We start from the raw sequence: 26,058 nt of genomic DNA on the forward strand, positions 1-26,058 counted from the left end.
CTGTATGCCCGTTAGTTCGGGAGTCACCACTCTAAGAGATGCTCCCGAGTGATTTCTAGAGCTCAAATCTGCCCCTGTCATCCAGCATGCTCATTCAGCATGCCCAACTGGGACCTTTGCAGGAGGGCCACCTCTCCTGCCTCTCTCCCCAGTGGTGAAGGCTGAGTTCAAGCTCTGGCTCTGGCACTCACTAGTCATACAATCCTAGGCAGGGCATCTGACTTCTATGAGCCCCACTTCACTTATCTGTAAAATGGAGATAATTACAGCCATCACACAGGTCTAATGTAAGACAAAGGAATAATGGTGTGAGGACTGGGACTCTAATTCAGTCTGGTTTCTCCCTTGGCCTCTACACTCATGTGTTCTGTTGACTGCTGGCATCTTTGTGAATATACATTTTTAGGAATCACCCAGCAAAATCCATTGCCTTTGGAAGATACTGCGTATGGTGGCTAAGAGGATTATGGGCAATGCAACCAGATGGGCCAGAGTTCAAATTTCAACTCTCTTGCTCATTGCTACATTTCTCTCTGAGCCTCAGTTTTCTCCTCTGTAAAATGGGATTGATGGGATAGGGATGTGATGATCGAAAGAGGTAAGTAATACATGTGAAGTGTGTGGCACACAACAGACACCCAGTGACAAATCTCAGTATTATTATTACTATTCTTACCCATTCCTGGTAGCACAGAGAAATTGTGGAAAGGGTGGCAAATGCCATGCAAATAAACTGGCACAGCCACTCTAAAAAACAGCATGGAGGGACGCCTGGGTGGCTCAGTGGTTGAGCATCTGCCTTTGGCTCAGGGCATGATCCTGGAGTCCCAGGATCGAGTCCCACATTGGGCTCCCTGCATGGAGCCTGCTTCTCCCTCTGCCTGTGTCTCTGCCTCTCTCTCTCTCTCTCTCTCTGGGTCTCTCATGAATAAATAAATAAAATCTTAAAAAAAAAAAACAGCATGGAGTTTCCTCAAAAAGTTAAAAATAGAGGACTCCTGGGAGGCTCAGTCAGTTAAAGCATCTGATTATCTGATTCTTGGTTTTGGCTTAGGTCGTAATCTCAGGGTCGGGAGACTGATGCCCACATCAGGCTCCATACTCAGCACCGAGTTTGCTTGTCCCTCCCTTCCACTCACTCATTCCCCCACCTGCACTCTCTCTCTCTCAAATAAATAAAATCTTTTTTAAAAAAGTTAAAAATAGAACTTCCCTACAATCCAGCAATTGCACTACTAGGTATTTACCCAAAGAGCACAAAAACGCTAATTTGAAGGGATACATGCACCCTGATGTTTATAGCAGCGTCGGCTACAATAGCCACATGATGGAAGCAGTCCAAGTGTCCACTGATGAATGGATAAAGAAGAGGTGGTGTATATATATAGATAATGGAATATTAGTCATCGAAAAAGAATGAAATCTTGCCATTTGCAATGACATGAGTAGAACTAGAGAGTATAGTACTGAGTGAAATAAGTCAATCAGAGAAAGCCAAATACCATATGTTTCACTCATAATGTGGAATTTAAGAAACAAAACAAACCAGTTAAAGAGAAGAGAGAGAGAAACAAACCAAGAAACAGACCCTTAACTAGAGAGAACACACTGATGGTCCCCAGAGGGGAGGTGGGTGGGGGAATGGGGGAAATAGATGGCGGACATTAAGGAGGGTACTTGGGATGCACTAGTGTTGCATGAGATTGTTGAATCACTTTCTACACCTAAAACTAATATTACACTGTGTTAACTATACTGGAATTTAAATAAAAACTTAGAAAAAAAATTACACTGTGTATATGGAAAAAAAAATATCCTGCAAATATAAAGCATTATGAATGCTAATATTCCCTGTACTTGAGACAGCCTTTGGCAGACAAGTTAGTCTGGACAATTAGTATTTCTTTCTCTGCCTACAGATCATTGCTCTCTGCATTACCCATGGTTGTCCTTGACCTGGCCCTCCTGCTTTTTCTCAGCACATAGTCTGGCCGGGGCAGTCATGCTGCTTGGCTTGCAACGGCCAGGCAAGAAAAAGGGGCCCAGCCCGCAGATCTACAGCAATGCTTTTGAACCTAGGCTGCGTTTGGAAGTACCAGGAGAACTTTAAAATCTGATGCCTGGGTCCCACCCCACTGACATTCATTTTGATTGATCTGCATGTCTAGGTTCTGGGACATTTTAAGGCTTCCCAGGTGACTCTAATATGCAGTGGGGTTGAGAGACACCTCTCTCATCTAGAGGATGAGGGGGGATGAGCTCTAGAGAATTCCCTCCCGGTTTACTCACAGGGAATTCCTTCTCTAATCTCCACCCCAAAGCCCCCCACCCCCACCCCCAGAAGGAATGCTAATTTATTTAGAAAGCAAAAGCCTCCACTCCCAGAAGCAATAAAACCTCAAATGGACCCAGAGCCAAGTAATTGAATCCTTGATTGATGGGGATATTTTTGTTCTCTTTGTGAAAACAAATGAAAGCAGTTCAGCCTGGGGATCTTAAAGACCAGCTTTAAAGAACAGGGGCCAGCGTGTGTCCCTCTGGACTCACCTCCTAAACCTGCCAGGAGCACCCACCCAGTGGCAGTGGAGTGTTCAGAGACACAGCATGTATCCACAGGTGCCCCATTTTCTATGCAAGCCAACTTTACACCCCACTTACTAAAGACAGACATGGTGGAAGGGTATATTTTGGGAAGCAGTTTCAATACTAAAGATTAAACATTAAAACCAGAAAAGATTGCCAATTCATCAGACACCTGAGTCCCTGAGCCTCCCCTCCTGCCCCAATTACTTATTTCAACCGTGAGGAATTCTAGGCCCCAAAGGGGATTTATATTTCGTGATTTTGCAGAACAAACCAGGGAGGCCTCTGCCTACCCTGTTGACACAGCAGTTATGAGTGGCTCTTCAAAGCAGCTGGCTGTTGGTGCTGGCTCACCTGTGTCCAGAGTGGCCTGACAGGGCAGGTGTTACCTGGGCCACAGGTGAGGAGGAGGGACAGGAGGTCATGGGGAGCATTAGCACCGTGCCTGGCTTTGCCGAGGGGCCATGATGCCCAGGACCAGTGATTCTCCCCTGGGCAATGGGCACAAAACTCTGAACACCTATTCCCTTTCCCACCTGCTGAGAGATGCCACTGATGGGAGCCTGCTGTGCCTGTGGGCAGAGGAAAGCTGCTGCCCTCCCCCTCCCCAAGCATACCTGTTACTCATGCTCATTCCCCCAGATGCCCCTCCAGGTGCTGACTTCTGGGCAGACTCTCACTCAACCTCCAAGACCCAGCCCAAAGCTCTCAGGCCCCATCAACCGCGCCGCCCTCACAGCAGCTCCTTACACACAGCTCAGTATGAAGGGAGCACTGTGGGCTGACCTTGAGCCACGTAGAGCAACCCCCAGCCACACAGCTCTGGGCCTGCACAGCCCCATCTGTACTCGCCCCCTACGGCCCCAGGGTTCCAGCACAGCGCCCCCTCCCCACCCCCATGGAGCAGAGTAGCCTTGGCTTGCTGAGGAGGGCTCCTAGCAGGTGGGATGGACAGTGAGAACATTTTGGAGGGGAGGGACATCACACTCCAGGGACATCACACCCCAGGAACATCCTTAGCAGTCCAGGAATGAACCTATGAGACCCTGTGCAAGGAGGGCATTGGGGAAGGTGGGGGCACACAGGCTTCCTCCTCCTGTGACTAGGGGCTGATTGGCATGTGGATCTCACGTAACCCCACAGTAATGAGGTCTACCCTTGATTTAATGGGGGAAATGACAGATGCGCAAATGGGGGGGATAGAGATTGGGGGAGAGGCGGAGAGATAAAGAGAGACACAGACAGAGGAGAGAGATATGCCTTTTCTGGGGATTCTTGGAGGGGCAGCCACTTACCAGTTCCTTCCTGAGCCACGCTATAGCTTCGTCAATACTTTCAAAGCCTTCCAGCTTGCCGGTGGGCTGGGGCCCAGCATCCTGGCTGGCACGCCTGTTAGGTGGGGGATGCTGCTTGGACCCCCTCCTTGGGGATGAGGGCTCCTCCTGCCCACACTCCCCCTGCTCAGCAGCTGGCCTCGGGAAGGGCCATGTCTGCTCTTCCAGCTTGGCTTGCCATTCCAAGTAGGAGGGCCTCCGGGTCTCCAGCCTCAGTTTCTCGGTGAGGGCCTTCAGGCTCCGCAGGTGGTCATCGGGAGGCAGGGCTGCTCCTGCTGGCTCTTCTTCCCCACCAACCACTTCTTCTACTTGGATCTGAGGCACAGACATCCTAGAGTCTGCTGGGGCGGCCAGGCATGGGAGGTGGTGGGGGGCGGTGTGGGAATCTTGGTGGGTGGCAAGATTGGTTCCCCCTCAGGAGTGATCTCATCCAGCTGGGTTCAAAGCTGCTGAGGGCATCGCTGGGATGTGAGCAGCTCCTGGAGCTGACAGGGACCGGGATGTGGACGAGCCACACAGTGTGCCCTCCGGAGCAGTGGTGGAGGTTCAGTGTTTAAGATTCTTCCCGGAGTCCTGTGGGTGCCATGCTTCACAAAAGGCAGGAACAGACAAGCGTCAGCAGGAATTTTGGGGGGGCAGATTTGCCAAGATCAGTCCTGGAGGTGCAGGCAGATCAGAGAGAGACAGGAAAGCAGGACTGAGCTCCCTCATGGGCAAGGGCAGGCGGTGAGAAGCTGCCTGCCGGCTGGTAGGAGGCCCTGCAGGAAGGATGCAAATGATGTCAGTACTAATCCCGCCCCTGGCAGACCTGCTACATTCCTGAGCTCCTTAGGAGGGGAAACTGAGGCTCAGAGAAGTCAGGTGACAGGGCTGCGGATAGTTCGCTCAGGACTAGAAGTGAGGCAATTTCAAGGCTTAACCCAATGCAGAGAAGTCAAGAATAAATCAGGGCTCTCTACACTTTTGAAATGATTCCACCTCCATTATCACATTCAATCCTCATGGCAAGTCTGTAGTTACTTCTCCGAGTTCCCATTTTGCATGGGAGGAACCTGAGGCTCTTAGAGGTTGAATGACTCACCAGAGAGCTCCTGGCCATTAGCAAGGACAAGTCTGGGTTGTCTGATTCTGAAGGATCAGGTCTCTCCTCTGAGCGACAGCTACCTGAGGGTCCCCAGGCAGACACTGTTGTGCCATGGGTCTCAGGTCAGGGACCGCTGACCCCGCCCAGCACAGCCCCCCACCCTTCCTCAGGCACTGGCTCTTCCAGGTCTTACTGCGCACTCTCAGCTGCTTCTTCCAAGAACAACACCTTACCTCACCGCTTCCGAGGAGGAAGCAAATAAACCTGCAATGGCTGAGGGAAGAGCCGACCTCACTCAAGGAGGATTGTTAAACCAAGCGAGGTTTGTGACTCACCATTCTAGAAAGATGGGTCGCACATTTACCTAAAATGCCTGCACCGCAGTGCCTCGTGGACAAGGGCTGTCGCTTTCTGATGTGACTTGGCCTTCCCATCTCTGGGGAGCGGGTCTGAGGGCAGGTAGAGAAGTCACTCTGAGTCCCAGTCTGAGTCCGAGTGAAGCTCCAGCCTCCCAGCCCCATCCCTGTGCCCATAGAGTCCAGGCAGGTGGAGATGGAGATAGGTACATCAGAGTAGGGGATGTTTGACTTGGACCAAGGAGAGAAGTCCTTGGTTCTCAGCCAGCTCTTGAAAAAAATGTGTGCTGAGGGCATGCTGAAAAAGCATGAATTCATACGGAAAGATGTCCAAGATAAAGCTTAGGTGAGAAAACCCAAAACATTCATAGTCTGGAGAGTACACTGTTGGTGTGGAAGAGGAGAAGGGGAAGATTTTTATTGATTTCTATATATCTAAAATGATCTCTGCAAAGAGAAAAATGAAAACTAAGAGTCCTGATGACTTGTTTGGGTGACAGGAACTGGGCATGGGTGTTGGTGGGCAGGCATATGAAGAGGCAGAGAATGCGGGGAGTGGGGAGCAAAATAAAAACAGAGACTTGGCCCCCTGGGGAGGCTCTGGGGCTTCTCTCCCACCGAGCAGTGGAGATATTCAAGAAGAACAGAACTTGCTGTCTTTCTGGACTGTTTCTACAATCCCCGTCTGCAACACGATCTGACCAGAGGAAGTCTGGCCATCCTCCCCATGCTCTGAGCCTGGCCCATTTGAGGGCATCCCTGAGGAATGAGGAGGAATCATCTACCTCAACTAATAGCAGAGAAACCTACTGTTCACCTCTAGCCACCCAGATGGGAATCCCCAGAGGAACCTTCACAAAAATGGATTCCCAGGCTCCATTCCCAAGGGGTTCTGATTCAAGCAACTTGGGGTGGGACTTTAAGGCTCCGCAGGTGATGTGAGGAAACAGCCAGGGCTGAGAACCACTGGTTCTGAGCTAGAACACTAGACTAGAGATCGGATGGCGTAGATGCAGGGGCTGTCAGGCTTGCTGAGCCTCAGTTTCCTTGCCTATAAAATGGGGGTGATCATACCAATCTCCTAGGTTTGGGAGGATTGGCAAACTAAGGTTCGTATCCACTTTCTGCAGGTTTAGCATGCTCTGCAAACGTGGGGGTGTTCTCGCGAGGGGCTTTCAACGCACTCTCAAGGTTACACAGGCTATTTTAGAGTCTCTCTGAATCTAAAGAGCTATTAGCAGCCCCTCCCAGGCACTGCCTCTTTTGCGGAGGTGCCCCAAAGTGTTTTGAGTGTGCCTCGGGGCATCTCTACCTTCCAGGACTTCTTTCTACCAGACTGGGGAGCTCTGATCATTTCCAGCGAAGCCTTTTGGAGAGGATCTAATTGTGGACAAACCCAGAGCAGTGCTCTCTCCACACCACAGTTGTGTGAGCAGACACTGACGGGAAGTCTCCCTTCATCTCTCCCTGCACACTTGACCACAGAAGGCAGGGGCAGCTATGGCTGCAGGGAGAACCTGTTAGGGAAAGGTCTTCCCTTTGGAGTGTGAAGTATGACTCCATGACTCTATGAGGCTGCCTCCAAGGGTAGGGGGAGTTTATTTTAATTGGTGTTTTCTAAAGCAATCCAGAGAAGGCCTGTGAAGACGGTGTCAGAAGGACTTGGAGGCATTAACAGTAGCGCCAATGCACGGTGAGTCAGCTAATGATGATCCTTTGATCTGCTGAGCTTAGGGGGTGTATGAAAGCACCCTTGTGTGCATCCTCTCGCTCAAGTCTCACAGGGGCCCCAAGGAGCAGGTGGGATCACCCCATTTCACAAATGGGAAAATCGATGCTGGGAGGGGTGAAGTGAGTCACTCTTGACCACAGACAGGTGTCAGCAGTGGGACTTGGGCACAGTCTTCTGATGTTGGCTGGCCTTTGCCTACTCCAGAAGGCGTGGGCCGTGGGGTTAGACCCTCCCAGGGCGCCCAGTTCTGTGATCTTGGACATGTTACTTCTCGACCACGCTGTACTTCTGTGTCCTTTTCTAAGAAGTGGGGATAACCAGAATCGTCTATATAGTTTTCCGGGCTCAGCAGACTATATGAAATGAAAATGCAGAGCTCCTTGTTGAACAGTACTAAGAATTTCAATCTGGCAACAGCAGAGCATTTCCCCAAGCACAGGGCTCATTGGGGCTGCTCGGGTCCCTTGCTCTTGAAGCTGGCCCTGGTGGTAATATTATCACCTTCATGGGACCATTTCAAGGATCAAAGTAACAAATATTGAGCCCTTCACATGGTGCCTCCTCTATGGTAAGTCCTAGACAAAGTTAAACTTTAAAAAATATTATTCTTAAGATGATGAAACCTATCGGTGCTACATCAGTCATATGACCAGAAAAAAACGCTCTGCACTGCACTGAGGAATCACCCTGTTGGTCCTTAACCTGCTGGGTGCACCCTGCATCCTTCCCTGGAAGCTGACTGAGATGAAGTTGATTGGTCCCACCTCCCCCTAGATGTTCAGGTCTCCCCCTTAGATTCTCATCACGCAGCGGTGACTAGCAGGTCTTCCATAGGAAGGAGGAAACAAAAGCCTAGTTTAGGAAAACATGATTTTATGTCCCCACTCCCTCCCTCCCTGCTCATTTTCTAAACACTCCTGTCCACAGCTCAGGCCCTGGGGGTGACCTAGTTTGACAGTGTGTCATCCACATGGTAAGCACAAGGGTAGGGGGCTGAATGCCTCACCTCTGGTCTCAGATCTGCTCCCCAGAAACCCAGTGCTGGGGCTCAGCTCTCTCCTCTTAGTCTCAGTTTCCAACTCTGTATAAGGGGGCTTCCTACCCCAACCCGCCTCACGAGGATGCTGTGAGGATCTGCTGGATTCTGGTACATAAAAGCTCTCTGCAACCTTTGAAGAGCTGTACCCACCTGGGGATTATTATGATCATCAAGGCATGTATGGGGTATGGAGCAGCCTGAGTCAGGGACTTGCCGCTTGGGGGGCATGGCGACACGGAGCGGGCAGGGACAGAGCCCTAGGCTGCTTCCCCTTGCCCCCTCACCAGGGGGTGAGGATTTGCTGAAATAGGATCTGATCTCCATTCTCCTGGTCATCAGAGGGTGTCCCAGGGATTACTGCCCCTCTGGATGTGCAGGTGCCCTGAGAGCCTCTGTGGAGGTGGCTCCTCCCTCCCTGCCAGGTTGCCAGGGCCTGAGCTGGAATGTCACCGACTCAGGGCACTGTAGGGCTTTGGGTGCTGAGCTGGTGGAGAGGTGTCGGCTGGGTGCAGGGGAACCGAGGCCAGCACTGGACGGTTTCCTGGGCTGAAAGGGCAGGGGAGGAAGAGCCCTCCAACACCAGGGCAAGCGGGCCTTCTTTTATCTAACCAAAGTCCTTCCTGCAGCGGGGGAACATAGTGTCTATCACTTTGGGCCTTGCAAAGGTGGACAGCCTGAGGAGGAAAGCCAAAGAACGCTGGCAGACCTGGGCACCCAGAAAAACAAAGTCAGACCCTAATCCCCACCAGGCCTGGGCGTGCTCTGCTAGGCAGGCCACCTGGCTGCGGGGCAACACAAAATTTCCCTCAACAGAAGACAAGCCTCAGGGGCGCATCCGCCTTTTTTGTTGGAGCGACAAGACAGCGCCTGGGGACGTACGCTGCACAGGAGGGCTGCTGCTCCAACACGCTCCTGGCTCACTCCAGCCCACAGTGGCTGCTGCGAAGGAGGCCGTGCCAGCCATGAGCTAATTCTCAGGCTGCTCGAGGAGCCAGGTGGGTGCAGCTCAGTCATCCAGCCAATTATGCCCTCGTGTTATTATGACCTAATCTGTTCACTTGAACAGCTTTCAAACCCACTTCCTAGATGGACTCCTTGGGCAGGGAAGGGTGTGAGGGCAGAGGGAACTGCTAACCCACTCTCTCTGTCTCTCCCTGTCTCTGTCTCTCTCAAGGGTGAAGGTCGGATGAGACTGTTCCCTGACAGGACTCACTCCCTTATTGCTCTACGGTCTAAGAAACTCAAAAGCCACCCTCACCCCCTGTTGGGACTCCCAGGCTCGCGCCTGCTCCCTTCAGGCTGGGGTACAGGGCTAGAATGGTTTCATTTCTTCTCCATGGTGTGCAGCTTCCCCAGTGCTCCTGTCCCATGGAGGAGCATGCTTTCTCACTTCCTCAGGGCTTTGCACAAGCTGTTCCTTTAGCCTGGAACACCCTTCCCTCCCTCTACCCCTCATTTCTCAAGGGGTTTCTTTTTCAGGAAGTTTTCCTTGACCCGCCCCAGCTGTGTGTGCCTGGGATGCAATAGAGAGAGAGCACATCAGAGAAACAATGATCTCATCACAACAATATTAGCTAACGCTTACTCAGAGCGGACCACACCAGGCATTGTTCTAGAAGCCTTACATGTAATAACACATTAATCCTCAAAACAACCCTACAAGGCAAGTAGTAGCATTGTCTCCATTACACAGATGAGGAGACTGAGGCACAGGAAGGCTGAGTAGCTTGCCTGAGGGCACAGAACTGATGAATGGGAAAGTAGGGATCTAACCTGTGCAGTCTCGCTCTGGGCTGGCCCCTCAGCTACCGGATTTAGTGGTCCCCTCGAGCCATAGCCCTTTCCTAATGGTTCCTTTACCAGACTCTGGGCTTCAGGAGGGTGAGAACCAGGCTTTGTATCCTGGAACAAGCAGCACTTAGCACCATGCTGCCTTCTCTGAATGTTTGTGGAATGAACAAGTAAATAGAACAGATGCCCCCCAGGCACCCACCTCGGGCATTGTGGCCTATGCTCACTCCAGTCTCAACCAGTATGGACAGGCTCACAGAAGCAGAGGAGACCCGGTCCCCTCACCACTTGTCCTCATGAGACATGCCCTGACCTCAGAGTCCCAGACACAGGCTGTCAGGCCCTAGGAAGAACGGATAGCCCCATCCTGCATCAAGGGCCAGGCCTGGGAGCTGGCACACAGGGCAGTCCAGCATCACAGGTCCAGTTGGAGGGGCCTCCTCTGTGTCCAGCATCATGAAGTAGTTTCCACCCTGTGTCCTTTATCTCTTCTGGAAAGAGCATTTCTCTGTGCTTCCTGTTGAGTAAGGGACAGGTGGGGTGAGGTAGATGAGGTAGGGAGAGATAGGTAAGAGGGAAGTGATCTGGGCTCACCAAAAATCCCAGAAATGCTGAGGCTAACAGAGCCAGATAAGGGAACATCACCACACCACTTTGTCTTAGCACAGAGGAGATATTCAAAGGGGAAGTAATGATGGTGCTATCAGAGGTGACATCAAGAAAATTTAAGTTCCCTGGTCAGTTTTCTATAAAAGACCAATCATAAAAGGCCTCAGGGGTCCCCATGCAGGAGCCCTCTCACTCCAGAGAGCTATTTTCTTTCCTTTCTGTTCTCAACCTTAATAAACTTTCACTTCACCTCACCCTTTTGTATCTGCGGATTCAGAGATTCATTCTTCCACTCACGGAGACAAGAACCCTGCAACCCTGTAACATTTCGGGATGGGTAGGCCTTCTCTGTCCCCAGTAAGTAGTCACATGACTCCAGCTGGGCCAATCAGAGTCCTCTTAGGTTTCAGTACCAGAATCATCCAGAAACCAGCCGGTGTTCCGTGCTGACCTGGGGTCACTGGGGGCCTTGGTCACCACAGGGAGAAACTGTGTTTCTGACATTTATAACCAGCATAAGCATGTGTTGGAGAAAGAATATAAATAACATCTGGCGTCAGTGGATATTTGTGGGCATTTGTCTTGTTTGTTTACCATAAACTGTTTTCAGGGAGCTCTTCATTTTGTGCTAGACAGCCGGCAGGTTGGGTATATCTCCTCTGGAACAGACAGGATCATATCCTCCTTCCTGTCCTGAGCCCTGACATAACCAGCTGTGAGCATGTGAATTGAGCTTGGCCAATCAGATGCTCAGGCCCAGGCCTCAGAATGTGGTGCATGTGAGGCCCTGAAGGAGAAATGGTTAGGAGTCGTTTGTGGCCACGTAAGCCTTGGAGCAGATGTGAAGTGCAGAGGAGGTGGCATTATCTTAGCCAGATCATCCCCACTAAAGGACTATTGGAGGATGTGATATATAATAAGAAATAGATATTTGGTTTCCATCCCCAATTTCTCGTACAGAGAGAAACCCTTGGAATGTCCTGAAACCCTTGGGATGTCCTAACTGATGAGAGCAATAAGAATATTTCTTCTTCAGACGCCTGGGTAGCTCAGTGGTTGAGTGTCTGCCTTCGGCTCAGGGCGTGATCCGGGATCCAGGATTGAGCCCTGCATTGGGCTCCTTGCAGGGATCCCGCTTCTCCCTCTGTCTGTGTCTCTGCCTCTCTCTCTCTCTGTGTGTGTGTGTCTCTCATGAATAAACAAATAAAATCTTAAGAAAAAAAAAAGAATATTTATTCTTGTAACATCTAGGGTTTTGTCCTTAGTTCTTGAAATGGCTATAGACCCAGAGAGGTGAAAGGAGTATCTCACTATTCATAACAAGTCCCTTTCAACCACACCTGCGTTTATGTTAATGCAGGGACTCATGGAAAACCCCTCAGGATGGGGCTGCTTGTCACCAGGGGAACCGACTCTGTAATTAGAGGGTTGGGACTTACAGCCCCATCCCTGTCCTGGGGGGCAAGAGGGAAGAGGCTGGAGATGGAGTCAGTCACAAATAGCTACTGATTTAATCAATCATGCCTATGTAATGAACCTCCATAAAAACCCTACCCTAAGGAGTTCAGAGAGCTTCTGGGTTGGTGTGCACACGGAATTCTGGGAGGGTAGCACACCAGGGGAGGGCACGTGAGTTCCGCACCCCTTCCGCACACCTTGCTGTATGTACCTCTTCATTGGCAGGGACATGCAAGCAAATGCTTCCCTGAGTTTTGTGAGCCATTCTAGCAAACTTGTGAATCAGAGGAGGGGTTTGTGGGCAATTCTCGGTTTATAGCCAGTAGGTTGGAGGTACAGGTGGCAATCCGGGATGTGCAGTTGGCGTGTGAGGTGGGGGCAATCTGCCGAATTGAATCCTTCACTTGTAGGATCTGACACTGACTTTAACTAGATGGTGTCAAAATTGAGTTCAATCATAGGACACCCAGTTGGTGCCTGCAGAGAACCGGAGGGTTGTTTAGTGTGGAAGAAATCACACATCTGGTATCAGAAATGTTTGTGTGGGGGTAGAGTGTGAGTCAAATCCTAGCACTCCACTGAGTCGGTCTCAGACAGTTTAATTCACAGGGCTTTGCCTCTCACTCTTTGTTTTCTGGAGCTGCCTTGGTTCTGCCTGTCTTCTCCCTTGGGTCTTTACCTCCTGCCAATTCTGTGAACACCTTACAGTAATACTGTTTTCTGTTGCTTAGACCAAGAGCCCTGATTGAAAGGTAGAGGATGAATAATTCATTTGGGGAGACAAAATACATCATTGAGGGCTAAGCAGTGTCATAAAACAGCATGACAACCAAAAAACTCTCTCCTCTCCACGTTTCCACGTGTCCCTGGGAGGCTGGTGGTGCCACCCCCAGTTGAGAACCACAGGGCCTCCGTTTTGAAAGTGAGGTGGCTGCAGTGTCCACCCTGCAGAGCTATAGTGAGGATGAGAGAGTGAGGGCAAAGGGCTTGGCACACTACCATGTGTTTTATAAACTTAAATTCAGGGCAGCTCAGGCCACAACTCACACCTGAATTTGTTTCTTTCCTTTTCTAAAGCGGCTAATTCTTTTATTTTTTCCCCCCAAGTGGATGAGGGGTCAATAGGTCTGGGATGTGGAGGTGGAGCTCTGACCAGGCAGCCTTTTCCAGCTAGGTTTAATCATTAAAACCCTGATGCTTATCTTGAATGGAGAGCCCAAGGCCCGGACTCAGGCCTGACCTCCGGTGGTGGTGACCCACGCAGGCTGGCCGTGAATTTCTAGTGCGTGCTCTGCACACTGGCAGGAGTGCTAATGACCCTGGGCTGAGAGGCCAAGGGACACAGCCCTGCACCCTACTGAGCTGCCCAGAGGAGCCAGGGAGCTTCCAGGAGCTGCCAGAAAGCGTGTTTTCTCTCCTATCAGAGGTTGCCATGGTGACCAAAGCAGGAGGGGACACCCGCTGGTCTGGCCCCTGCATAGCTCATCTTTATTCCAAGTCTTGGCTGAGCCAGTGTGGGGAGGGAGCTCCTGAGGTGGGGGAATGACATCTTGCAGAGACTGGACCCTGGCGGGGGTGAACTGTGCTGGGACATTTTGTGTGTGTGTGTGTGTGTGTGTGTGTGTGTGTGTGTGTGGTAGGTTATATTGTTGCATGAGTGCTCTGGGTGCATGGTGGGGGATGACAGTAAGGGAAGGAGGATGGTACCATGGCTGTGCCTGTCAGTGGAACCTTTCTCAAATGCCCCCCCTGATCTATACCTCAGGGGACAGCTCACCTACGGGGCTGCAAGCTGCCCACCCAGAAGACCCCTTCATTTTCCACCTCCTGGAAGTCATCTGTTTGCTGCCTGGATTACTCCTGGCAGCAAGCCACTGTGAGAATCCAGCCATTTCTTCTAAGAGTCTGAGGCCATGCTGTCTGCCCTCAAGTCTTGGCTCCACACAGAGACTGGCTCTGACCATCTTATGGAGACATCCTTCTTCCTTTGAACCCATAGCTGTTATCACTCATCATATAACTATGCTATATGTTGATTTATTTACTTATTTATTGTATGTTTCACCCACTAGAATGTAGGCTCTGTGAGGGCGGTGATGGTCTCTTGTGTCTCTAGCACCCAGGACACAGTAGGTGCTCAGTAGCCTTGTTGAACGAACGAATGACTTCTCCGGGACCTCCCTGCTCTCACAAAGACTAAAACTCTGTTTTTGAGCTCAGCTGAGAGGTTGCTCCCACTCAGAAGTCCTCAAGGATACCTCACCTGCCAGGTCATTCTTTGAATTCCCCCGGGCACTGGCTTCTGTTGCGCTCACCACCCATTAGGCAGTTGATCTTGAGCTTTGGGAGTGTCTTGCCTCCCTGACCAGATGTCTAGCTCCTCAATAGGAAGAACACTGCTTTCTCTTTTGCGTCCTGAACACAATGTTCTAGAGACCATAGATGTTCAGTACAGTAAGTGCTGAGGATGGTGATGCTGTGAATCAGTGACCACATCCTAGTTGCAGTAGTTCTACCTCCAAACCTGCCCAGCAGAAGACCTCCTGCAAGTTCATAGGTAAGACTTTCAAGGTCAGAATGAGTCTGAATTGGTAGGCGGGATGGCTTGTGGGGCTGGCCTCAACTTCATGTTTTATCCTTCCCCCAAAACCTCATGTTTGAATATGACCGAGTCTTTGAGCCTACTTCAAACACCACTTCGTTCTAGAGCCTTCCACGTTCTTTTTGAATGGAACCGATCGCTTTTTCCCCTAACTAAAATTTTTTAGCACTTTTCTGCACTGACTAGTCTTAGGTATTGACTATTTCTCTCCTTGGATCACATTAGTTACATTTCTGATGCTCCCGTGAGGTGGACCAATGTCTTCAGCATCCTTTCTGTGGGTCCTCTCCCAGCATCATTTTAGTGTTTAGAAGGGACTGTGAGTCAGAGCTCCTTGCCCATCATTCCCACCCCCAGGGATGCTCGTGTGACCCACACTTAGAGGTTCGTTTTAGCCGTTACTCTGGCAAGAGCGACTGGTCTGATGGATGTATGCATGGCCAAGCAAGGCCAGTCTGAATCTTTCCACGGAATTTAAATATAGACATTTGAAGAAACAGGGCTTTTCGGCCTGGAGTTTCCAGGGTGCATCATTGTCAGCCTCATGGAGAACTCATTTTCATTGAGAAGGAATAAGCCTTTAGGAAGGGGAACCAAATGAGAGACAGAGACAGAAAGATGATAACATCTTCAGAGCCATTGGACCCAATGGTGTCCAAAGACATAAACTCCCTATTTTTATGCACTAATGAATTCTCTCCTTTGTTTGGGCTAATTTAAGCTGGACTTCTGTTTCCTGCCACCAAAACAGGCCCTAGTCATCTCCCTGCACTCACTGTGGGATCTGTCTAGGCACTATCTAATTCCATTTCTTCCCCATACTTCTTATAGCTACTGGTTTGATATTGCCAGTTCAACTTTAGTGTGTTTTTCAGTATAAATAAAAGAAATATATAAGTGGCCATTTCCCCTCAAACTGAATACAGGAATAAAAATACAAATTTCTAGAATCAAGAGGAAGAGGGGAAGAGAACCATTTTCCAGTGGCTACCATGCACCAGGCCTTGAAATGGCCCTGAGATAGGAATATCTCTGCTTGACAGGTCATATACAGGTAAGTAAGAAACGACCATCTGAGCCCAAGTTTTCCCAACTCCATCATTTTGACCATGTCCTCAAATGACTTCATATGTAGAAAAGTAACAGGAACATATGCTTTATAGTGTTTCAATGTTTTAAAGCCAGGAGCAAATAATACCATTTAAATAGTTTATGGCAATACTTCATTTTCCTTTAAAATTAATCTGCACAGTCGAGGAGGTTGAGACCCAAGCACCTAGACTGAAGTCCCTTTCTATTGACGTTGATGAGCAAAACTACTGCAGCACGAGGGTCTCTCTCCCAGTCTAGAGCCCTCCTCTGAGGGCAGGGTCTGGCAGTAAGGGGACCCAAGCCTAAGCAAAGTTCTGCTGTTTAATGACTGTGACAACCTCCCAGACAAATTACATGACTTTTTGGAACGTGAGTGACGTGTCTGGTATGGGAGACAGAGCTCATTTCTTCTGTCCCTGGTGTTTTTGTTGGAGGTAAGTTGGCTCCCAGGCAGGTCCCAGGGGCCGCTAGGATTCCTAGACCTGAGGCTGCCAGCCTGGGAGGATGCGCCGTTGGGTATGAGGCCCAATGTGGGACCCCAGCAGGTACAGAGAGGCTCAGTGGGCTGTGTTCCTCACTCCTCTGGACTTCCCTGCTCTGGCAACCCAGACAGCCTCCCAGCCAGGGTCACAGCACTGCTGCCAGCAGATGGAAATGAGAGAGATCCAGGCCAGGGTGGGAGAGAAAAGAGCTCCTGGCCTGAGAGTCAGCTCCAGGGACCCTGTCTCATCCCAGGTGACTGCAGCAACTCATTTCCCTCTCAGGGCTTCGCTTCTCTCCTGCAAAACATGCAGTTTGGGCGCATAGGCCTCTGCACTTCCTTCCATCTTGACACGTGCAGAGTTGAGACCACAGCAGCTGGTGGGTTATCACCATGTCACCGAGCTGCACCCATGAGGGGTGGGGGCAGGGGAACCCACTTACCCACGCTCTCCCAGGGGTGTCTCCCAGTGAAGCTCCGTCTCTGACGTCCAGCGCTAATGGCTGTACCTCCACTTATCATCCAAAGCTTCTGTTTCCGTACCTGGCATAACAAGAAAAATCACAATAATTTTGAAATCATCCTGTAAACAAAAGTTCACAATTTTTCGCCCCACACGCTATGGTCTGGGCTGGAGAGAGGCCTTCCGGAGATAAACCACAGACAAACCACAAACCAGAGATGTCTTGAGACTTGCCTGGGGTCACACAGCTTTGTCCGTGGGGTTTGTCTGGGATTGGATTCATCTTCTGACTCCAAGCTGGGCTTTTACTGTCTAGAATACCGGGAAACCTTGTCTCATCTCTCTGGCATATTGTGAGGCAAGATTCTATAAAAAACACTTGTTCAGACCTTTGCACATTCAAAGTGCTCAGCCCATGCTGAATAATTGATGGGCTCTGCTCTCGGTCACTCAGAGCAGACGCACAGGCCTCCTGCCACACATACGGCTGGGAACGTGGAAACCTTTCCTATGGTTTCACCCAGTGAAAGAAGTTTCCCAGAAAATCACCAAGAAAGAGTTGTGCTTCCCTATTGCTGCAGAGAGAGGCCTTGGCTCCTGGGACCTGCAGATCTAATTTACTGCCTCAGTGAAAGGAGAGAAGAAAGCATAGGGCTGCTACAGGGAGGGGGCTGCTGGGCCACCCAGAGTCCACGATGCCACAGTGTCCCCTCCAATGCTGTGAGGCCCTGGGAAAGGACTGCTCTGCTGTGACAGGCAAGGAGAAAGGTGCCTGAAAATCCTCAAGTCCCATACAGGGGACAGGCTGGCAGGCAGGGGGGAAAGGGGGAGGGGGGGGGCCAAGGGAAATGCAGGGTCTGAAGCAGGGGCCCTCCTCCAGGGAGAGCCTGTTCAGGCAGGGATGCCCAGGAGGGGCTGAGCCAGCCCATTCACCGTCCCAGCCCACTGCTGCATGTGACCAGAGCACTTTTCTGGCCAAAGGCCATGGCATTGGGGATTAGGGGGTGGAAAGCAGACACAGAGTAGCCTTTAAAGCAATTTGCAGAGATCAAAGTAGAACACAGTTCAGGCGGGTGTTCTGGCTATAAAAGTAGGGAAGGTTTCACAGCTGACTAGAACTCAGGGTACCATTTCACAGATAAGGGCACTGAGGTGTACACGGCCCCCAGGTGGGGTGCAGGCCACCAAAGTATCTCCCGACTAGGATTGGTCTCAGCCCCTACACGAGGCAGAGTTAGGACTACCCAAATCCACAGGATAATTGGCTTCAACTTCAAACAGACAGAGTCAACAAAGTCCAGCTCAAACGGGAATTTGTTTTGATGATGGGCTTTCTGTTTTATTCCGCATCACAAGTTCCAAAGCCTCGTGGTTTTAGCAAGGACTTCCTAAGAAGTTGCATGGTGTGCTCGGTGCTTATGCAAGTCACTTCCCTCTCACAGTCGGTCTGGGCGTGCTGACCTCTCCAGGGACTGAAGGGCCCTTAGAGTCTCCCTGTGTTTGGGCAGGGCCCATCCCCAGGAGCTGGGGATGGAGGCCGGGAGTGGCTCCGGCCTGGATTCTGCTTGCCTAGCAACGTCCAGGCGGCCTGCAGCTAACCCGAGGTGCGGGACTGCACCGTCGCTGGGGTTTGGAGGGAACAGTTGGCTCAGGGAGAACAAGAAGTGGGATGCATGGCCCTGCTCCCTGCTTGTGTCAACTTGAGCTGAGTGTCGCTGGGCCGCTGACCTGCTTGAGTCCATAGCTCCCAGAGGGCAGAGAAAGAGATGGAGCAGGTTAGGGGTGGGGCAGGGTGGGGTGTTGGGGGGACAGGGTTTCACAGCCCAGTCCCAAGACTTAACTAAATATACCACCTTGGGTAATTGATTTAACCCACTAGGCCTCAAGTCCCTCATCTGTGAAATGGGGGTCATAATGGAATAGATCTCAAAGCTTTGAAAGGATCCAATGAGATAGAGTATCCTGAATTCTTAGTCACGCCCCTACTAGGACTGCCTCCTCCCATCCATGCAAACCATTCAAGTTAGCTCATGTAGGTCTGTGTGCTCCAGAATGTTCGGAACATCACTTCTCTGTCAGCTCGGTACTCTGGGCTGCTCAAATTGTCTTTTCTAACCTGCAACCCTGATCAGACTCCACACTGCTTGAGGGCAAGATCATTGTTTCATCGTGATACAATGTCTATTATTGATCTTAAAACCCTTCGTAGGTGGAGTGAGAAGTTCTGTGCAGTTGCGTCAGGCTAGCTGGAACGAGGGTGCATTTAACAAAGGTACGTTCAAATTGGGACTCCCTACTCCTGGCCAGCAGCCTCAAGCAGAGGGTCTGTGTTCCAGAAGGAGCTATGGCAGGTGTTTTGGCTGTCTTTCTCTCTGCTCAACACTAGGCATCTGATAATTAAAAGAGTAAATGTTAGAAATGCATTCTCCTTGGTGAAAACAGAGGTATTCAAGATATGTGGCTTGGCCAAAATTACTTGAGACACTCTTGACCTGAAAAGGTAGGGGGGAAAGATACTAGTGAGCTCTTAGGGGAGGTGTGGTCAGGGCACCTAGAGAGATGGATAGCTGTGACCTCACTGAGTCCCCAGAGCAAGCTGTGTGAATTCTGTTGGACCTGTCTGCAAATACATGGTTGTTCAAAAAATGTATGTACATGTATGGCAGACTTTGGTCTGAGGCTTGCTTTCATCCAAGTTGCAAACGAAGTTCCTCTTTACCTTTGTCAGAGTTTGCAGTAGTTACTGTCCAACAAATGTAAAAATGACAAGCCACTGAAGCCTGAGAGTTATGACCAATTGGGCTTATGTCAGTTCATAGTATCTCAGCGTCCCCAGGGCACAGCACATGTCAATGCTCACAGGACTAAGGAGATAGTGTCACTTTTAACTTTAAGGGGCTGAGGGTAAGGGGACAGCCAGGGCCCTAAGAGGCCTCCCAGGCATGGATCCTGATCTAGAACCTTCCTGGGCATGCATTGCCCTGAGAGTTCCCCAGCTGGCCTCTGGGGCTGAAGTGCCCAGCTCACACTCCAGGGGCTCTATTGGTTTCCTGGAATGAGGAAATGCTGCTCGGCTGTCAATAAACCCCGAAACTATGGCCACAGTGGAGGTCACTGTCTGGGCCCATTTTGTACCTGGAAAACCAGCTCTGAGCTGGGCCTTCCCTTCCAGGTCTCAAGGGACAAGCCCTATGAAGAAGTCTCCTGGGACCCATCACTAGCTCCCACAGTTATATCAGATTCTGTGTGTGTGTGTGTGTGTGTGTGTGTGTTTGGGGGTGGGGTGAAGCGGATTTCTGGCCATGCTGGAGAGATTGTCTTGAAGAAATGGAGCTCAGGCTATTCTCCTGGATAAGCTGAACGCTTGCCTCTTCTGGGGCTCTGCAAAGGCTGCTGGGGGTGAGGAAGCCCCTGATGCCGGAATGCTCACTACTCCTCCACTCCTAGAGATGAGAGACCTTCCTTGACACTGCCCTGGGCACTCCCTTCTCTAAGGGCTTTTTCTGGGTGAGCACTGTTCAGAGTCAGAATAGCAGGGATGGGTAGCATTGAGGAGGAAAGCAGACGATGCGGGGAGTGCCAGCCTCTAACCTCTCCTCTTACCCTCCTTCTTTCTCCTTTTCTTTGTCTCCCACACTTCAGAGAGAAAGGGGGAGGGCTGTTGGGGGGGGGGTGGCTGGGGAGGGAAGCTCTGGGCTTTCCTGCACCAGGGCAACTGTCCTAACCATGGAAAAGCTGACATTTGCAGCCTTCCAAACTCATGTTGGCAACTTGACCCTCTAGAGCCGCCCAAACTCTACAGGCTGATGGCCAAGTTGCTGCTAAACCCCTTTGCCATCTCCAGACTCTTCCTCCCTGCTCCCACCCTCTCTGCAGCCCCTCCCCAGGCCTTTGAGGTCTGCCTCGGGATCACTTCAGAATTTGCCTTTTCCTTCCCTTGTCCTCACCCCAAACCAAATTCCAGGGTACATTTGCCTCTTGAGAGCCATCCTGGCTAATCCTAGGAGATTGCCGATGAGTAAGAACTCCCTCACCCCTCTTCTGTAAACTGGGGAGCAAACTGGTCAGCTTATCATTCATCTTTCAGCTTTGCAAGTAGCTCAACATCCCAGTCAAGCACAGAACCACTGCCAATTAGAGTACAGCTCCTGGAGGAGTCTAAAGATTCCAGGTGCCTGTGTAGGGCCGTAGGAGCTTTCCATGAGCACAGTTTACCTAGAGAAATCCATCCAAGTGTGTGAGAAGCCTAACAAGCAGTTTCTTCCCCCTTGGCCTGGGGCTCTGTGGGTCTCCCTCAGCAAATAGTTAGGCACAGTCTTAATTTACTTCCCCGCCAGAGCCCCTCTTTGGATGGAGGCCAAGCTGGTAGATACGGAAACAGGACTATTAATTTTGTGGAAATCCATGCATGTATTTGGGAGGACAAGACAGGAAAAAATGCGTGAAAAGTTGAGGGACTTCGGGTAGGCATGGAGGAGAAGGCTGGAGGAAAACTCCTCTCTCCACTTCAGGAAAGCAGGGTTGAAGCGAGCCAGGCCTGACTGCAAAGCCTTTCAGGCTCCTGATGTAAGAAATGGATTTCCTGGCTCCACGGGGTCCCTCAGGATGGTAAGGGACAGTCCCAGGACCCAGGATGAGCCCTGCCACACAGCTCTCATTTTCTCTGGGTGCAACTGGTTTCCTCCCCCTCTCTGGGCCTCTCCCCTCAGATCTCCTAAAGCAGCCTTCCTTTGAGGGCACTGTCTTTAGAGTCAGGCATGTGAGGCTGACTCTCCCTCCTCTTTCACTAGCCACCTGAGCTATGCAGAGTTACCGAGTCTCTTGGAGTCCCAGGGGCAAAATGGGGATAGGATATCCCCTCCCAGGGCCATCGTGAGAACAAAATGACCAAGGGATGCAAAGTGTTTTCAAGCAGTGCCTGCTCGGTAAATGTACCCTGAAAAGAGCTGTCATCTTTATCCACTCTAAGCACAGCTCACGGCTGCTTTGCCAAACCTCTTAAAAACATGCTAGCAGGAACTAGTGGACATGGTCAGGTCAGAGGCGCCATGGCCACCTCTGCTCTTCCACGACTTTGCCCAGCACTGTCCCCTTTCTATCCCCTGCCTGGTGGGTGGCAGGACCATCTCTGGGGCATCAGAAGGGAAGTTGTTTGGAGCCATGGCTCCCCTGGGCCCTTAGGGGATTCTCCTGTTGATGGGGACCTGAGCTCATCCCACCTGGGATTCACCAGGAATGGCTGGGAGTGGATGGAAATTTAATCTGGGAGTTCATGCCTGTGGGTCGAAGATGAGGTCGTGGCCCACCAACCTAGAACCAGCCTCCCTTCCAGACCTCCTCAGGAGGAACCACATGCCACAGAGAATGAAAACCAGATACAGACAATAAGAGATTATTTTAAAAGTAGAACATCTAACCTGACTTGGTGGACGGAGACACCTGTGTCCTAGCCAAGGACCATAGACATTCCTGCCTTCTCTTAATGACCCTCCCCCCGGGAGGGGCGGGGCCCAGTCTCAAGGCTGACCTGCTCCTTCCCCTGGGGCCCTTGGGGCTGCACCGTTCCCTCTGATCAAACTGGCCTCAGCCGGGCCCTGGGTCACTTCTGAGTTAGGGATTGCTTCCTTGGGGCAAGAACTTCACGTCACTGAGCCTGAAGTAGGTTGGAGGGGACAGGGCGGGCTTAGACACGACCGGCAGTGTGGGAGCAGACCTGGGGTGACCGAGTGGGGCTCCTCCCTCCCAGACCGTGCCCCCCACATCTCCATCCAGATCTTAGCCGTGGACCGGGGCGGCAAGGAGATGGGAGATAGCGTCCAGCAGGCTGTCCCACGCCCCAGGAGACGAGCGAGCCCCCGGCGACGATGGGGGAGGACCCGGCTCTCCCGGGGCGGGTTGGGGGTGTCCACCCTGGGTGCTCCCCAGCTCCGATGCACCAGGCTGCACTGTCTGCAGGTGCCTGCTCCGGGGACCCGCGGCCCCGAGCCCCCTCCCGCGGCCGCCACCAGCCGCAGCCCCTGCCCCAGTCCTGGGAACGTCCCCGCCCGGGTCGCGACCCTACCTTCCCGGGCGCTCCAAGGCCCCTTCCGAGGGTGGTGCACGAGCTCCCCTCCTCCTCCTCCTCCTCCTCCTCCTCCTCCGGACGCGGCTCCCGGCGCCCAGTCTCTGGCCCCGGCTCGGGGCTGAGCCCGCTTCTGCCTCCCTTTCTCTCCGCTCCGTGAATTCTCAGCACTATTCTTTTTTTTTTTTAAGGGACTTTTTTTTTTTTTTTTTTTTTTTTGCGTTGCGTCAGGGCTGTTGCCTGGCGACGGCGGAGCTATTCCGCGGGAGCGGGCCCGGCGCAGTCCGAGCCCCGCGGGCCCCCGGTGCCTCCGGGCCCGGGTCCTAAAGCCCCGCTGGTGGCCCTGCCCGCCCGCCCGCCCCAGCCGCCGCCCAGCGCCGGGAAGCAGAGCACCCGCGTTTGCCAAACCCTACACGAACCAAACCCAAATGCCTTTTTGTTTTAATTAAACCCGCAACCCGGGCAGTCTTCCCCCCAAACATGTTAACGTGGCTTTGCCACTGTCAGCAGCCTGCCTGCGTGGAGGGGACCGGAGGCGCCCCTTGCAGGCGGCCGGAGCTCAGGCTACCCGCAGCACGTCCCATGACTGAGGGCCTCACCTGGGCCACACCGTCGGGGCCTCTGCAGGGCAGGTGTGGGCATCTCCGGCTTGCGGATGAGGAAACTGAGTCTTAGAGAGGCCAAGTGGGAACCAGAGGTTAATTGGAAACAGACGCTCTTCCAGATTGGTCTCCCAGACGAGCTGGGACTGGTCCAGAGGGGCCTGCCCCAGAGCACGTGTTTTCCCCCACAAACCACAGGGTGCCTTTGGGCTGCACTACTATGTGCCGTGGCAACCACTAGCGATAGTTATATTCTAACGTCCAGTCTCTGCTGCACCAGAGCCTAGGCTCCAGGCACCTACAACACATAGGGACCCAGCCAGGGCTGCCCCATCCTGGCCTTTAAGGTGGGTCCTGACTGGAGACCCAGGGCTCCAGTCCAGAGCTTAAGGACTCCTTTCCTCCTGGAACCTCTGACCCCAAGGCTGATTTCTGGAAGTTGGCTTCATTCTTAGGGCAGCCTGGGACATGGCCAAGTTCCTTTCCTAAGACACTTGAGGTTGGCAAGATCCTTCAGAATGACCTAATCTGCCATCCTCACAACACCAGACGGCTGGGGTGTGTGTGTGTGTGTGGGGGGTGGTGGTGGTGCAGGGCAGGCCTTGTTTTCCCCATGAACAGATGAGCACACCAAGCTGTGGGGCCCCGAAGTGACCTGCCCCAGGTTCTGGGGGCTGGGCTGGTGGTGGCAACTCAGTCCCCACAGATCCCCATCCCTTTGTGCTGCCCCCTGGTGTCCCATCCTTCCTCCTTTGCTGCAATTCCTCATCTGAGTCCTGTCCCACTCCTTTCCTTTCTGCCTTCACTAGAAGTCGGCTGGGGGACTTTGTCTAAGGAGACATCCTGCTGATGTGAGCACCCCTTCACGCTAACAGGTTAATGTTTCTAGCTAGCAAACATACTAAAACAGGGATTTTTTGGGGAAAGTCACATCATTGACCTAACCTTGATTCTAGAAATAGTGATCCAATCCTTCCACTTCTTCCCATCCCCTTTGCCATCACCCTGGCTCAAGTCACTGTCAGCTTGCCCCAGCTATAGCAGCAGCGTCTTACTGACCATGCTGCCCCCACTCTTGACCCTTCCCCTGAGCCAGTTACTCATCCACAGCCAGAGCACACTTTTCCAAATAGAAATCCAATCTTGGCTTCTCCCTGCTTAGAACCTTCCAATAGTTCCTGTTCCTCTCAAGATTAAAACCCAGCATGGCCCATCAGGCCTGCATGGTCTGGCTCTGCTCACCCCTTGGATTCCACCTTGCATTGCAACTCTGCTCTTCTGGGTCCTTCTCCACACCCACTCCTTCTACATGGAGTAGTACTTCTGCCTCCTAAGGGAACCCCAGGTTACACATTCTCATAGCCTTACCTACCTGTCCTTCATGGACCGGTTGTAAGTTTTATCTTTATTTGTGAAGTTATTTGATTAATATCTGTCACCCTCTAAGGCTGTAGGCTCCAAGGGACAGGAACCATGTTTGCAGGCAGGGGGCTTGGTTCAGACTCAGGGACTCTGTATACTCTTGGGCTTGCTGTACCTGGCCACACGGGCCTGTGCTGAATACTTAGCATTTGCCCTACTGCTGTCTAGTGTATTTTGGCCCTAGCATCTGGAAATTCTAACATTTTCACTCTCCTAACCCCTCATTCAGCATGGGGCTCCTGCTCCGCTTTCCTATGAGTGCACTGTCTTCTGTCTTCACATAGATAGGCAGCCTGTCCAGGGCAGGGATGGGGTCTTACCTGGTGCCTCCTGGGCAGGAGGGTAATCAGTGATGAAGATCAGGAGAGTCAGCGAGGAGGGAGGAGCAGAGAAGGAGGAGAAACTGGGTCTCTGTTGGAACAGTCTCAACCCTAATATCTAACCATATGCAGTGGTCAAACAAGTTATATTTAGAGCTCGAGCATAGAGTAGGATGCAGTCATACAGATATTTTCAAAAACTATTTGATGATGTAGGAAAATGTTACTGATTTCATGCTAAGTAAATAGGGCAGGGATACCACGTGCCTAAGTAAATAAGACATTATGAAAGCTTTAATTCTAATATCTAATGTCCAATTTTTGTATACGTGTAGAAAAAAGATTGGGAGGGTATATGCATGTATTAGCTGTGGTTATCTGTGGATAGTAGAATAATAGGATTTAAAATTTCTTCTATAGATTTGCATTAATTCTCTGTGTTTCCTACAATGAATAGTTGTGATTAGCAACATTAGGAAATACTGCTACAAACTAAACATGGCCCAGTGTTTGGGGTATGTGACATCTCCTGCTTTCTATGGCCTTTTATGTCTTTTATGTGGGGGTGCTCTGAGGCTAGGCTGGAGCCCAGCGATGAGTGGGGGATCCCCAGGCCCAGAGCAGAGGACCATCTGGGCACTTGCCTACTCCAGTTGGCCATGCGGACCAGGAAACAGCAGGCCAAGCCTTCAGGAACGAGTCAGGACAGCACACTGGTTCTAGGACTGCCTCCTGGCTATCCAAGGTTAACCTCTTGGTTATCCAAATTGGTCCAGTTTAACCTCTTGGTTATCCAAATTGGTCCAGTTATCCAATTTGACTTTCAAGGGGTAAGATGTGATGTTGGATGACATGGCCCGCCCAGGTGTCTGGAGCACTCGAGTGAGCACATATGCTGGCCGACAGTGGCCTCACTGACAGTGCAGCACTTTACAGGTTACAGAGCCGCCTCCTTTCCAGCAGTTCGGAGATGAGTGAGACAATGCGTCTCTTGTTCCTACAGAAATCCTGTGAAATGAGGGAGTCCAG

At 51.5% G+C, this 26,058-nt stretch overlaps 1 protein-coding gene across 2 annotated transcripts in view; it reads right to left on the bottom strand.

The window, feature by feature from the left end:
• The window catches only part of FAM167A (family with sequence similarity 167 member A), a 44,681-nt gene extending 21,289 nt beyond the window's left edge, over positions 1–23,392 (bottom strand). Inside the window, exons 1-3 of one of the 2 annotated variants that reach the window (XM_041768255.1) lie at positions 23,285–23,392; positions 16,605–16,704; positions 3,879–4,675 (exon numbers count right to left, since the gene is read on the bottom strand). In XM_041768255.1, coding sequence (XP_041624189.1) covers positions 3,879–4,247 — 369 coding nt within the window. In that variant the 5' untranslated portion in view covers positions 4,248–4,675; positions 16,605–16,704; positions 23,285–23,392. Of the gene's footprint in view, positions 1–3,878; positions 4,676–16,604; positions 16,705–22,685; positions 22,836–23,284 lie in introns of those variants that run through there. The other variant, XM_041768254.1, reaches the window with a different exon arrangement.
• Between the last annotated feature and the right edge of the window lie 2,666 nt (positions 23,393–26,058).

The sequence above is a fragment of the Vulpes lagopus genome, chromosome 8 (genome assembly GCF_018345385.1).
Source record: "Vulpes lagopus strain Blue_001 chromosome 8, ASM1834538v1, whole genome shotgun sequence".
In the NCBI taxonomy this organism is placed as follows: Eukaryota; Metazoa; Chordata; class Mammalia; order Carnivora; family Canidae; genus Vulpes; species Vulpes lagopus.